Raw genomic sequence first — 16007 nt, 5'->3', positions numbered from 1 at the left:
TATTTTAAAGGAGTGTAAATAAGGGAGATTCCCTATTTCTCGTTATATCTCAAATAGGATCTTAAGTAAGTCACATTCCATTAAGACTAATAAGCCATTCTAATATGATGGCTATACAACATATTAATAGTACTATTAATCATGCTATAAAAACAGAGACTGTCAAAGTATAGAATAAAACATGATCTTAACTACAGAAAGGAGTATCGTTGTTAGTGTGTCTCACCTACATTTATTTTTTTTCTTTGTAGATCATGTACTTTAGTTCTCTTTTCCCGTATGTGGTACTTATATGCTTCCTAATCAGAGCACTCCTTTTAAATGGTTCAGTTGATGGCATCCGCCACATGTTTACCCCTAAGGTATGTACTGCATTTCTATTTAAGGCTTATGATCATAAAAGCATTAGGTTTATTGTTCAAATGTTCCCACAGCTAGATTTAAAGGATAATTGTTCTAACATATGTATGCTAGCCTTTTAAATTATAGCTGTTGTGTTAACCAGCCTAGAAAAACCAGGGCTTTTAAATATCCATAATTATATCCATCTATTTCCAATTTTAAATGTCCCATTTTAGTTCTAGAGTGAGACAATATGTGAACCTTAAAACTTCCTTTTATAGTAAATTAACTTCTAATTTTTTACACTGATAAATTTTAGGACTTTTCCATCTTTTTAAAAGATTTTATTTATTTATTTGAGAGAGAGAGAGAGAGCACGTGAGCAGGGGGAGGAGCAGAGGGAGAGGGACAAGCCGACTTGTGCTGAGCATGGAGCCTGCCATGAGGTTCAATCCCACAACCCTGAGATCATGACGTGAGCCAAAATCAAGAGTCGGACACCTAACCAACTGAGCCACCTAGGGGCCCCAGGACTTTTCCATCTTTCCTCTATTTCCTTCTCTATGTCAGTGGTTCTTAATCTTTTGTAATTGACCCCTTTGAAAAAGTCTATAATAAGATCTTCTTACCAGAGAAACATAATGAACATATTAATTTGTTTAATGTCTCAGAAGGTTGACAGATCACCTAAAATCCATGAACCCAGGCTGAGAAGGCTTCTGTACTCTAAATCCTGTCTCAGAGAAAATCCATGTTCTTGTTTCGAGGTTTTGTGCCTCCTAGAATAATATTTATAGTGGTGAATTTGGGAAGTTTTGTAACCTTTATAAATGCATATACATTTCAGGAAAGTTCTCATTAGGCTCCACAAAAGGCTCAGAACTGATGTTCTCTCACTCATCTTAGAGTTGAACTCAATGCTGGGCACCTTGAACCTGCTTATTAATCAATCCTTGTAGACTTGGGATAGTGATTTGGCAGGAAACAAAAACAAGTTTTGAAGGGTATATACATTTTAGTTATTCACTGAAATGAAGTTAACACCTCATTATTAGTTTGCCAACACTATTACAGGCAGACATGGAGTTATAAAGTTTCAAAATTAGTTCAGAAACTGGAAGTTATCTGAAGGGTGAATGTGCAGTCAGCATCATGCTGTGGGATTTGGGCAGAAATTAGCTTTCCTGGAATTCTTTGTCACTCCAGCTGCCTTGATAGGATGTAAAAGAGGCTGTGTTCTTTGGGTATCAAGTTTCAGCTTAGTATTCATTCTCTAGTAGCAAAAATGCTGCCATTGGTATCTGATTTTCTTGACTAATTCAAAAGTCCTGGTTAGCATTTAGAGTTGTTGGAACCCCTCAGTGAATAACTAGTTAAGATATTTGGCTTCAAATGGGCCATATTTACTAAGCAAAAATATTTATATTGTAATATCTAAAAAAAAAAAAGATCTCTGAGTTTAAAACAACCAACTTTGGTGTGACCTTCTGGAATATCACCTTATATAAGTTGGCAATTGCTTGTGACATAATTCTAAATATTTGAATTAAATAGCTATCTTAGAATTCAGCTACTTTGATATGACACTTTCACATGGCCCCGTATTTAAAACTATGGCATTACTGACATTTTCATCTGGGACTAGGAATCACTATTAAAATATAGTTAATTCTTTCTTCAGCCCACTTTTCATTGACTATAGATAAAATTCTGTTTTAGGTCACTGCAGGTGTGATAGTTAATATAATAATGATAAGTTCTCAGTTACTTTTTAGTTTACATTGTTTGTCCAAGGGAGAAAGTAAAGCACACAAACTATTCCCAAAACAGTGAATGGAGATATAGCTCCTGAACTGGAAGAAAGCGGAATAATGTGTTTAGTAAATGGGTGTTGCCTGCCATCTAGTGGGTAAAATAGAGATAGATAGTTGAGTGTATTTGAGATCAATATTAATGATAGAGTGGTAATGTAGCAGCCATCAACAAACAATATGAGTATTTCAGTTAAATCTTAATAAATTATAAATATAATCGTGATTATGTTTCATGAAAATATATTCTATCTCAATTATAATCACTAAAATTAAACAATAAATTGAACTAAAATTGAACAATAAATCCTAATAACTAATAACTGAAATAATTAAATCCTAGTAACTAAAATTGAACAATAAATCCTAATATTTGAGAAAATGCACATTTTGGAATCACTTTGGTTTATATTTCAGCTCTACCTCAGAACTGCCATGTAACCTTGGGCAGGTTACTTAACCTTTTTAAGATTCAGACAATAGTAGCAACAAATTTCATGGATTGTTCTGAAGATTAATTGAGATAGTCCATGCAAAGTGCTTATCAGTGTTCCTACCAATGCAGTCCATATATGTCAACAATTATTGAGCACTTAGAGTGTGGTAGGGCATGTGATAGAGTGGTATATGCTTTGTTACTCCCATCTTCAGTTGAAGAAGCTGAAACTCAGGGAGGGCAGCCACTTACTCTAGATTGCACTGCTTTTAGATTATTAAATGGCAGAATCGAGATCTAAAACTGTGGACCTCATCTTCTTATCCACATTTGACATTGCCCCCAATGAAGGCAGCCTCATTGCAATAGTAAAAAGAGATAAAATACCAATTTAAACACTTTTTTTACTCAAAATCAAACCTGTTCATTGACATCTGTGTCACATATGGCTAATATTAATTGTTCCATTTAAAAGGTTTGATTATATACAGTGATAATTGTCCAAGAAGTAAAGCAGAGTTACTTGAAATATATGTTCAGCATAGGTTCAGACCTTCAGAACTTTGGCTCTGAAAGGGTCTTAGAGATGATGCAGTTGCATTGCTTCAATTTTCAAAGAAAAGGCTTTCAGAAAACTATCGAAAGAAATGCATCATACATACGTGAATAAGCAAAGTACAAATAGTCAACTCTCCCAAACTTATAATCTGCTTATTATCTGCCTTGACTACTAGACTGCCCCCAGAAAACACAAAACTTAGGGTATTAGTTAAATAATTCAGTTTTATTGGTAATTAATTTATTTTGCTTTGGAAAGAAAACAAAGACTTAAAATAGGAAATGATTGAAGATAGTTAATTTCAAATAGTCCTTCTGATTTGTCTTAAAGATAACTTAAAAATTCCTATATAAGTAGAAAATCTCCATGTGAATAAAATCTCCATCTACACGATTGTCTCTAGTTTTTCTTTTTCATATTTCTGGTCTCACTACTAAGTGAAAACTTTGTTATTTCTACTAAGAACAGATTATTCTCCCAGTTGAAATAACCTTTGGGTGCATAAATATCATTATGATATATTTAAATAAGAGAACTAATTCCATGTAGATTATTCCGAAGTACTATGTTGCAGCTGACTTCTATTATGTTTAATTTTAAACAGCTTGAAATGATGCTGGAACCCAAGGTCTGGAGAGAAGCTGCTACTCAGGTGTTCTTTGCCTTAGGTCTGGGATTTGGTGGTGTCATCGCCTTTTCAAGCTACAACAAAAGAGACAACAACTGCCACTTTGATGCTGTCCTGGTGTCCTTCATTAATTTTTTTACATCTGTCCTGGCAACACTGGTGGTGTTTGCAGTTCTGGGCTTTAAAGCAAATGTCATAAATGAGAAATGCATAGCAGAGTATGGATATTAATTTCCTTTAGCTTTTGATGGCATAATTGTATAAAACGTATACCCCCCAAACCCATAAAGGTGCATTCGTTGTGTTGTTCTATTTTTCAGAAATTCGAAAATGATCATAAAATTTTTGAAAATGGGCAACATTAGTCAGGATATTATTCCTCATCATATCAACCTTTCAGCTGTTACTGCCGAAGATTATCATTTAGTTTATGACATCATTCAAAAAGTGAAAGAAGAAGAATTTTCTGCTCTTCATCTCAATTCCTGTCAAACTGAGGATGAGCTAAATAAAGTGAGTAAGCTATGTCTAAGCAACACAGTAATTATCACTCAGGTAAAAATACACATTATCCAGAAGACTTCTTTTAGGAAAATGAGCTTTAAAATGACAGTGGAAGATTATGCTGTTTCAAAATTCACATTTTTTATTTCAGAGGACATACTTTTTTTTTAAAGTTTTTATTTTTATTTTTTTATTATGTTATGTTAATCACCATACATTACATCATTAGTTTTTGATGTAGTGTTCCATGATTCATTGTTTGCATATAACACCCAGTGCTCCATTCAGTACATGCCCTCTTTAATACCCATCACTAGGCTAACCCATCCCCCCACCCCCTCCCCTCTAGAACCCTCAGTTTGTTTCTCAGAGCCCATAGTCTCTCATGGTTCGTCCTCCCCTCGATTTCCCCCCCTTCATTTTTCCCTTCCTGCTATCTTCTTCTTCTTTTTTTTTTTTTTTAACATATAATGTATTATTTGTTTCAGAGGTACAGGTCTGCAATTCAACAGTCTTACACAATTCACAGCACTCACCATAGCACATACCCTTCCCAATATCTATCACCCAGCCACTCCATCCCTCCCACCCCCCACCACTCCAGCAACCCTCAGTTTGTTTCCTGAGATTAAGAATTCCTCATATCGGTGAGATCATATGATACATGTCTTTCTCTGATTGACTTATTTCGCTCAGCATAATACCCTCCAGTTCCATCCACGTCATTGCAAATGGCAAGATGTCATTCCTTTTGATGGCTGCATAATATTCCATTGTATATATATGCCACATCTTCTTTATCCATTCATCTGTTGATGGACATCTTGGCTCTTTCCATAGTTTGGCTATTGTGGACATTGCTGCTATAAACATCGGGGTGCATGTACCCCTTCGGATCACTACATTTGTATCTTTGGGTAAATACCCAGTAGTGCAATTGCTGGGTTGTAGGATAGCTTTATTTTCAACTTTTTGAGGAACCTCATACTGTTTTCCGGAGTGGCTGCACCAGCTTGCATTCCCACCAACAGTGTAGGAGGGTTCCCCTTTCTCCGCATCCCCGCCAACATCTGTCGTTTCCTGACTTGTTAATTTTAGCCATTCTGACTGGTGTGAGGTGGTATCTCATTGAGGTTTTGATTTGGATTTCCTTGATGTCGAGCGATGTTGAACACTTTTTCATGTGTCTGTTGGCCATTTGGATGTCTTCTTTGGAAAAATGTCTGTTCATGTCTTCTGCCCATTTCTTGATTGGATCATTTGTTCTTTGAGTGTTGAGTTTGATAAGTTCTTTATAGATTTTGGATACTAGCCCTTTATCTGATATGTCATTTGCAAATATCTTCTCCCATTCTTTCGGTTGTCAACTTCTTCCTAGAAACATCGCCAAAGGCAAGGGAAGCAAGGGCAAAAATGAACTATTGGGACTTCATCAAGATAAAAAGCTTTTGCACAGCAAAAAAAACAGTCAACAAAACCTGAAGTTTTTATTTTAATTCCAGTTAGTTAACATGTGGAATTTAAGGAACAAAACAAACAAGCAAAGGGAAAAAAATAAGAGAGAGAAATAAAAAAAAACATATTTTCTTAAATTACAAAGATTTGCTTTACTTTAAAAAGCAATCTCACTGATTAAGCCACAAAAATTTAAAATATGAATATAAATCAATTTTCATCAAAGAAAATGAAATTAGTCTGATACTTTTCCTGATATAATCTTTAACACAAAATTTAAGTTATGACTATCATTAATATATTGCATGGTTGTTTGGACACATAATTGATATTTAGCCATTTTAATATTTTTGTTTAACAAGTTCATGACTAACTTCTTTAGCTACTGTCATTTATTTTAATAAACATGAAACAGGTGAATATTAATATGCATCATTGTATTGGTTGTTGCCCTTTCCCTTGTATTGCCAAAAAGGAAAATATAATGGAGAAATCGACCATTGATCCCTTGCAGTAAGACAGCTAACACTATACATGAGACTAAACATAAAGCATCATGTGCAAGAAGTTATGGATGGAGCCATCATTTATATAAAAATCTTGAGTTCTGTAAAGAAAGATTTAATTATTAAATCACCCTTTAAAGTTTTTGTTTTTGCTTTTTCCTTTTTTAATTCTGGTCTGTTGTTTTTATCAAATAACACAATCAACTTTTGTTTAGAGGCACAGTTTCTTAGGAGACAGCATGATATCAGCCTATCTATTTCCAGTAACTCCCAAGCATTATGCAGAGTTTTACTTCCCCTATGTAACTGGTATATATAGTCATCCCTTAATATTGCTCAGTACTAATGTTGCTATTTTATATAATTTACAGGCTGTTCAGGGGACTGGTTTAGCTTTCATTGCCTTTACAGAAGCAATGACACATTTCCCTGCATCCCCCTTCTGGTCAGTGATGTTCTTCCTCATGCTGGTAAATCTAGGGCTTGGCAGCATGTTTGGAACCATTGAAGGGATCATCACACCTATTGTGGACACTTTCAAAGTGAGGAAAGAAATTCTTACTGGTGAGTTTTTAGGTATTTGACTTTTCATTGAACTGATACAGGCCATTTTACTCTTGGTGAGAGGTCAGAGATGGAAATGGAAAGTGTTTTATTAATGCCCATTTATTAATATGTATTACTATTATTTGTTATTTTATTTATGTGTTATATACAATGCAAATGATAGATTCTAGATTCAATGTAGATTATATTAATTATTTGTTGATTACTTATTATATTATTTTTATTAATAGTAATGTCACTATTATGAATTTATTCATGAATCTATCATGAATAGACTGAAGTCATAGAATGTTCATGTATAATTTTGTAAATAAGACAATTATTTTTAAAAGTTCAGATCCAATATTCCTTTTCCAAAAAGTGCATCATTGAAATTGATTAAACCTAAATTCAGTTCTCATATAAAATAGCCCTTGTAGCCTACTAGTAGTTAATATCTCCAAGTAAGAAAGAAAATAAAATAATTTATCAATATTGACTGTTATTATTAAGTCCAATGTACAAGCAATTATTAAAACCAGTTTTGGGGGTGCCTGGGTGGCTCAGTTGGTTGGGCGACTGCCTTTGGCTCAGGTCATGATCCCAGGGTCTTGGGATGGACCCCCACGTTGGGGTCCCTGCTCTGCAGGGGAGCCTCCTTCTCCCTCTCCCTCTCCTTCTGCCTGCTGCTTCCCCTGCTTGTGCTCTCTCTCTGTGTCAAATAAATAAAATCTTAAAAAAGAAATAGAGTACCAGTTTTGTACTGCACCATCCTTGCACTTGAAGGATATACAGGATATAAGAGAAATTATAAAAGAGATAGAGATATAGGAGAGCCTTGTCTCCAAAAATAATAGAACTGATAACTAACACCAAGTCTGACTTACACCATGTAATATACTGATAGATGGCATAGTAGTGATTTAACATGTTACAAGAATTAAGAAGCTGCGAGGGTCATCTAAATATATGATGGAACTATCAGTGACAGGGATGGTAGTTGAATTGGAAAGGGGAAGGGTCTTGTAGGGGTCAGAGGATAGCTTTAGTAATAGCTTTAGTTTAACATATATAAACAGAGATAAAGGGAACAGTTAAGGAAGCCAGCCAGACCAGAGTGCAGGAACAGTGTTGGTAAGTGATGCAAAAACAAATTAGAAAATATATGTCTATACCTATATATATATATATATATATATATATATATATATATATATATATAGTATTGAATGTTGGGCAGTAATATACAAGCTCATCGAAGTTCTGTTTTTGGCTCTGAAAGATTTAGTAATAACTGCTGTATAAATAACTTTCAAATATGTATTTTATCAATTAGTGCTCTGCTAAGTTTGTGTATGTACGTGTAAAACAATTTTAACAGTTTATTAAATGCTTATGTCTTAACTCAGCTATAAATGAGAAACTTCCTTATCTTCTCCCAAATGAGGCAGTCTCTACTTCTGAAGTTTCTATTTAATTCAAGGCTACCTGTATCCTGCCTGATGTGCATACTAAATAACATCTTCGCCACTTTCCTCATCTTTGCCCCGTATCTAAACCCCCCTGTAGTAAGAGGGCTTGCAAAATTAAGGGAAAAGCAACAGTGTAGAGGGAAAAAACACACGAAGTAGTATTTGGTGAACCCCACTGGGAGAACCTGTTTGGTCAGAGCAAAGGGGAATGTCCTCTCTTTTCCCATTACCTGTCTTTTGGGATCATACCTATACTTAAAGTCATATTTCACCTCAATGAAACGTTGTGCTTTTGTCTTGTCTGATAGTACAGTAGGACTTAGATAAGTAAATTACTTATAGTCTTTACTCTCAAATCTCCAGCAAAGCTCTTACTATCTGTACCACCTAGAATATGCTTTCTTCATATTCACCATGTACTACGGTGTAAGTAGGTGAGAGTGAAAGTGACACAGGCTGTGGTTCAAGCCCTGCTACTTCCATCCTGAGACTTTGAGTACAGTATACTGGGACAAGCATTTAAATATTTCAGTAGGGGCGCCTGGGTGGCTCAGTCGTTAAGCGTCTGCCTTCGGCTCAGGTCATGATCCCAGGGTCCTGGGATGGAGCCCCACATCGGGCTCCCTGCTCAGCGGGAAGCCTGCTTCTCCCTCTCCCATTCCCCCTGCTGTGTCCCTTCTCTCACTGTGTACTCTCTCTGTCAAATAAATAAATAAAATCTTAAGAAAAGAAAATTTCAGTATGCGATAGACTCCAAGTAAATGTTACTTTTCCATCTCTACGTTATATGTTTATATATAATATTCATTTATGTATGATGCAACTCATACAACTAGCATTGTCCTTGAGAAATGGAGGTGATGACTTCACTTAACCCATACTTAGGGAGATTGTCAGGGAACCCCCATGTGATTGAACCCAAGGATGTTTGTTTTCTCCCCTCCCAAACTGCCAGTACCTGCTCTACTACTTTTTTTTTTTTCTAAGATTTTATTTTTTTTATTTAAGAGAGATAGAGCATGAGTTGGGTGGGGGAGGAGGCAGAGGGAAAGGGAGAAGCAGACTTCCTGCTGTCTGCTCTACTACTTTTACTCGCCTCTGCTCAAAGGTGGTTGAGAAATAGAACGCAGTCATCTTTTATTTTTGACAGCTTCTCTACTAAAGTGTGTGAGAGAATAGAGTCTAGCATAAATATGAGAATATTATATGGATCCCAGGAATCTCTCTAAGCTTTTATATTAATTGTAGCTGGTCAAAAGTTACTGTCTTACAATGGATTCATATTAAATCTGGGGCTAAATCCAGGCAACTCCCAATGTATTATATTCCATAGTATCAGGAAAGGTGTTGCCTATTTTTATCATTGAAAAGTTATAAAAGTGAAGACAACGTTGTTTGAATATAATAACTCATAATTAAATGTAAAAGACTGGACTGAATAAAAGCTTAATTTTTTCATCTATTTCTTTTGTACAGTTATCTGTTGTCTTTTGGCATTTTGTATCGGCCTGATATTTGTGCAACGCTCTGGAAATTACTTCGTTACAATGTTTGATGATTATTCTGCTACACTCCCTCTGCTAATTGTAGTCATTTTGGAGAATATTGCTGTAGCCTTTGTTTATGGCATAGATAAGTAAGTATATTTGCTTTTATGCATTCATTTTTCATCTCTGTATTGGAAAGACCAATTGTCAATATCTTTTTCATTTAGAAGAGGAGGGAAAAATTCTTTGCAACAAAATCAAATCTTTTGCAGGCTCTTCTTGGTTCAATCCTTTTAATAAAGTCTATTCTTCTATTAGGTGATTAGATAGAATTGTGCGGATGGTAATATAATCTGGGATTCTGGAGCTTTGATTTAATTCTAGTTATGAAATAGTATCTTCCAGGATCTAGTGAGTAATGGCTATGCTCCAAGAACCTTGTTAAGTTGTTTTAAGTTATTATAGTTGTCCACATTTCACATTTCTCAGGCTTATGAGACACCATGTGACTTGCTCATCACCTGGACAGAGGCACACCTGGGATTCATAGCTGTCTCTGCTTAACTTTAAAGCCTGTCTTCCTAATTACTTTGCTAATCTGTTTTATGGGAGGAGTTTTATTTTATTATGATACATAACGTCCTATGTAGCAGGTCAGTTTTGGGAAGTGATCTATCCTGCTTGGAGGCATATGTGGCATTTGCTATGCCCAAACTTCATATTCACGTGGAGTCATTACTTGAATAACTAGATGCCTAAACCTCTAAATTATATACCTGCTTGATGTGAAAAGTATATATACTTGGCATGAAATGAGGCATTAGAGTAATCTCAGAAGAAAAAGGTTACTGGAGGTTTTGTACAATATTTTTTTTTAAAGTTGTTGTCTTTAGTTAACATATATGGACTAAGGCAGTAAGATCGGCAAGCTTATTAGAGGTCTACGTAAAGGAGCAAGGAGTGTGTTGCGTGAAGACCAGAGTCCTCTTAAACAACATAGAGAATGTTACTGGTATTGAATGAGCTTCGTGACAAAGCTTGGAGAATGTTTTTATTAGTGTCAAAAGCTCCAGGCAAGGAAGGGGAGGGAGACTTACTTTTAATAATCATGTACTATATGGCAATAGAAGTAATAGCTGTCTGACATGCATTAAATCTGAATCCTCATAAAAATACCCTGTGGTAACTAATATCATCCATATTATAGATGGAAAATTAGCCTTACTTGTGCAGGAGAACAAGAATGTTAGTTACAAGCCAGGACTGTAATTTAGAAGGCAATTTCAAAATTAGGTATCCCTATACTCTACCAAGATACCCCTAACTTGCACTGTGTTGGAATTTGATATTATCATTGGACTGATCTGTGGATCAATAAGATCATAATTTAGATTTCCATTTCAACAGTTTGTCATTTACAATAGGCATAGTACAAAATATCTCTTCTTAGTAGTTAGTGTCCCTAAATAATAATAGTTAACAACAGCAAGAGTAGTGATACTACTACTAATAGTAGTTATTAAACTGGTCTCTATTAAAGTCCTTCTATATGTGCACCTACTAAATTTCTACTGTATGCAAGGTAGTGTGCTCTGCATACATTGCCTATGAGCCTAACAATAACCTTCTAAGATAGAAATCTCTTTTTTGAAAATGCCCAAAAAATGCTCTTCCATCTTTTGGTGTATATGTTAGTGTCTAAAAATGCAAGAAAATTCACTTCACTTGAATGTGGCCAAATCTTAGGAAAAATATTTTTTAAAAAAGAGGAAAGGAACAGAATAAATCCCTGCAGACAACAAAAGAACATAAGCAAAATAGATGAAAAACTAACCATATTTCAAAAATGAGTTGAAATATATTTTTCTAAAAGAAAAAGAATAGCATACATCAGTTGTTTAAAAATCAAGAAATATGATAATTAAAGAAAAGGAAGATTTGAAAACAGGTGATAGAACTCAGGAAATAATTGTGAATATTAATATTCAGATGATGATCAAATTAAAAAGAACACAAAAACAATAAGCACAATGACTAGTTCCACAAGAATTAGAAGCTAGAAAGGAGGAATACTTTTCTTTAAATCAAGAAGAAATACAAGGGGCGCCTGGGTGGTTCAGTTGGTTAAGCATCTGAATTGGCTCAGGTCATGATCCCAGGGTCCTGGGATCGAGTCCCACTTTGGGCTCCCTGCTCAGGGCGGGGGCTCTGCTTCTCCCTTTCCCTCCTGCTTGCACGCGCTCTCTCTCTCGCTCACTACCTCTCTATCTTTCAAATAAACAAATAAAATCTTAAAAAAAAAAAAGAAGAAGAAGAAGAAATAGCAAAGGAGCTAAGAAAAGGAATAGGAGCAGGAGTTAAACAAAGAGGACTCCACATGTGTACAGTGAAGTCCTCTAAAAGCAGTGGCTGGAACAATATTAAATGCTGTAATTGAAGAAACTTGCCTAAAATAAGTGACAACCTGAATGTTGAAAGGGCACATGATACACTTGGAAAAATAGACATAAGGCAACACCAGGACATAGTCTAGGCTCTTACTTCAAGACAAAAAAATAAAAAAATAAAGAAAATAAAAAGGGCCATCCAGGCAAAAACAGTAACAAACAAATCAATCAAAATTATTTATGAGAGAAAAATCTGATAGTCAACAAATTTTTTGTAACAATATTATGTAGTTAGAATATTTACAATTCTCAAGGAAAGAAAACATAAGCCACAGATGTTTAAACCAGCAACACTCACATTCAAGTATAGTGACCACAGACAGACAATTATGAGCATACAAGAAATTAGGGAATATAGTTACTATGATCTCTCTTTGAAGTCTCTACTAGAGAACTGTCTTTACACAGCCAAAAAATCTACTGGAACACTGGTGGGTGGGCGATGATTATCTCTAGATAAATAATAAGAGATATATAGACCACTATGTAATGACTATGCCTTGACAGTGTTGACATCATATACCTAAAAGTGTGAACTTTATTTCATGTAAATAATACCATGATAAACTTCTTAAAACAACAACATAAGCCTAAGGGTTACTAAGTCTAAGTACTAATTTACAGGAAATAGGAGGATCAGATGCACTTGTGAAGCACCACTGTGTGGATGTAATCAGCAAAATCCAGACTGTGAGATTACTATGGTATAGAGTGTCCAGCTGATTGAAAAAAAAATTGGAAGAAACAAAAAAGAGATGTAGGAGGAACGTAAGAGATGAAAAAGGGGTTTGAGAAACACATCAGCCAGTTGCAATGTGTGGACCCTTTCAATTCCAACAAATAGACTATGAAAAGAAGTGAAAGTTTAGATTATATAAACACTGATTAGATACTGGATGATATTAATTAATTATTGCTAAATAAAAAAGAGACAAGGAATTTTGAATGTATTGCAAATATTATGTTTATAGAGTAGAAAGTCATCAGTGGGAAACTTTTCAGTAATTGGTTTGAGTGCTTTCACTAAACAAAAATCACAATACTTAACTGTTTACACTTTACCTTATGAATGCTCTTAACTTATAAGTCATCTCCCAATATGATTTTTTGATTCAGTATAAAATGTCATAGGGTATCATAGCTAAACCCTTGTCAAACTGTTGATATAATGCACATTTTTAAGGTATAGAAATATAACTCAAGGCATAATTAAATGCTTTCTTTTTATTTAGATTTATGGAAGACCTGAAAGATATGCTGGGGTTTGCTCCCAACAGATATTACTACTATATGTGGAAATATATTTCTCCTCTGATGCTATTATCACTGCTAATAGCTAGTGTTGTGAATATGGGATTAAGTCCTCCTGGCTATAATGCATGGATTGAAGATAAGGTAAAATACAAAATAAGGAAGTTAGATGAAAAAATATATGTAAAATATTATTTTAGGGGTTTTAGTCTTTTGCTTTCTTCACAGTATATTTTGCTGTTTAATGAATGGTTTTGTTTTTATGCAGGGATCTTGAGGTTTATATTTTGTTTGGCCCCAAGCATGTATGATTTTGTTACAGATTGTAGATTTTTTTAATACATGAGAAATATGGACTTGGTCCTCACTAAAGAAGCTGTGTTTATGTCACCATAGATGAACCAATAATTATGGGGCCTTTGACTCTAGAAAACATACTGTCCAAACCACCAGGAATATTTTTCTTATATAAATTTATTAAATCATATCCCAGATAATGTATAACAAGAAAATATGCATTAGCCATGAAGATATAATTGAAATAAATATTGAAGGAAAGTTTTGTTGTAAGTGTTTTATATTAGCAATGATGATTTCAATTTCTGTTTTCAAGGTGCATTAGCCACATCATAATAAAGATACATATTAACTGTTATAAAATCAGAATGCTTATTTTTCAGAGATACCTCTGACCTTGAACTATTCTATGGTCAATAACGCTATATAACAACAACTAAATTCATGACTGGGGCATTAACAAGTCTGTTAACCCTTACTAAAACCCTTGGGGCCAGATGTGTTTCAAGATTTAGATTTTCAGATTTTAGAAAGACAGTGTGGCACATGTAATTTAATGACTGAGAGCAATGCTGATTTATTATTTCTCAGGGTTCTGCAGGTGAACTGGGTCATTCTCTAGGTTTTACCTGAACGAACTCATACAGTTGATTGAACTTGGAGCACCGGTCTCTCTCTATGTAATCTTTCATTCTTGGCTTCTTGCCGGCATGATGGACTCAGGGCAGCGTCCTAAGAAACAGAGGCAGAACTTGCAAGGCCTGTAAAACCTCGCCTTTAGAGCCGATTGATGTCACTTCCACAACATTCTGTTGGTCAAAGCATGTCACAAGACTCTTTGCTTACAGACCTGAGACAAATATATTTTTTTTTCATGTACTTACAGAGCAAGATTATCAATAATGATTTTTTTTTTTTTTTTTTTGGCTTTCACAGGCATCTGAAGAATTTCTGAGCTATCCAACATGGGGACTGGTTGTCTGTATCTTGCTGATGGTCCTGGCAATACTCCCTGTCCCAGCTGTCTTTATCATTCGTCACTGCAACCTAATAGACAATAGTTCTGGTAATTTAGCATCTGTGACCTATAAGAGAGGAAGGGTCCTGAAAGAGCCTGTAAACTTAGAGGGCGATGATGCAAGCCTCATTCATGGAAAGCTATCCAGCGAGATGTCATCTCCAAATTTTGGTAAAAATATTTATCGGAAACAGAGTGGATCACCAACTCTGGATACTGCTCCCAATGGACGATATGGAATAGGGTACTTGATGGCCGATATGCCGGACATGCCAGAGTCTGACTTGTAGCTGGGAGGGAAATATCAGCAGGTTCTATTTGGTTCATTTTTATCAATGAACATTGGCTCTACTAAGAGAAGCATTAGGCTTCACTTATCAGAGGGTGATCTCAGGTGTTCCTTGGCTGTGATCTTTAATCCTAAGTATATGTAAATTCAACTAGAGCATTCCTTTGGATTCTTTGGTTTACATTTGCGCAGAAAGAGTTACAGACAAGAGCTTATAGTGACTGAGGTCCAGGTTTGTCAGGATTTTTAAAAATACTTTTGGGTGTTTTTTCAAGCATTTCTATCTCAAAGGAAAAAAAAAAAACAGGTGTTACCTCAGTTTCTAATAATTTCTGGTTTAATAGTATTGGCAATTCAAAAATGGTATACTTCAAAATTTGTAAGTTTGCCTTCCGGGTAACTCCCAGTATTGCAATGAGCAGCTGTGTAAGTCGGCGCCTCCAGGCACACTTCCATGAATATGTTGTGTAGATAGGCTGTACTTATTTTGGTAGCATTGATACCTTCTTAGGCGATTCACTGAAGAAAACTGCAAAATATTTTCTTATGTAATAGCTGTATAGAGCAATAGTATCAAAGAATAATGCTGGATGACAGTTTCGATTCGGAGATGACTGGGGATCATGTGCGTGATGGTTGTATATTTTGTGTAAAATATATGTGTGAAAATGATCTAAGAATGAGTCACTCAGCACTCTCAAGAATTATGCAGATTCTGCATTTTCCTATGCCGTGTGCCTAAAAACCTACTTGATATTTATTGTGGTTTCAAGATTACTCATAGTATATTTATATATACTTGCAATGTATATAGATGTATATTAGTACTCTTAAGTACTGATTTGAAAACTTGAAGCAAGATGGCATTTTATTTCATATCTTTCTGTTTTGCTTCTGTTTTATGCAAATATAAATCCTTTTTTTAAGTGATTGTTAAGATTGTATGGCATTACATTTTA

At 35.0% G+C, this 16007-nt stretch overlaps 1 protein-coding gene across 2 annotated transcripts in view; it reads left to right on the top strand.

Annotated features, from left to right (window-relative positions):
- The window catches only part of SLC6A15 (solute carrier family 6 member 15), a 43557-nt gene extending 28177 nt beyond the window's left edge, over nt 1–15380 (top strand). For both annotated transcript variants that reach the window (XM_036091259.2, XM_036091258.2), the window contains 7 exons: nt 252–362; nt 3753–3994; nt 4097–4289; nt 6613–6805; nt 9736–9895; nt 13426–13588; nt 14678–15380. In XM_036091259.2, the coding sequence (XP_035947152.1) occupies nt 252–362; nt 3753–3994; nt 4097–4289; nt 6613–6805; nt 9736–9895; nt 13426–13588; nt 14678–15049 (1434 nt within the window). In that variant the 3' untranslated portion in view covers nt 15050–15380. The remainder of the gene's footprint in view (nt 1–251; nt 363–3752; nt 3995–4096; nt 4290–6612; nt 6806–9735; nt 9896–13425; nt 13589–14677) is intronic.
- Nucleotides 15381–16007: the final 627 nt, after the last annotated feature.

This window comes from Halichoerus grypus, chromosome 6, assembly GCF_964656455.1.
Source record: "Halichoerus grypus chromosome 6, mHalGry1.hap1.1, whole genome shotgun sequence".
NCBI lineage: Eukaryota > Metazoa > Chordata > Mammalia > Carnivora > Phocidae > Halichoerus > Halichoerus grypus.
This window is presented reverse-complemented; position numbering and strand designations above follow the sequence as displayed.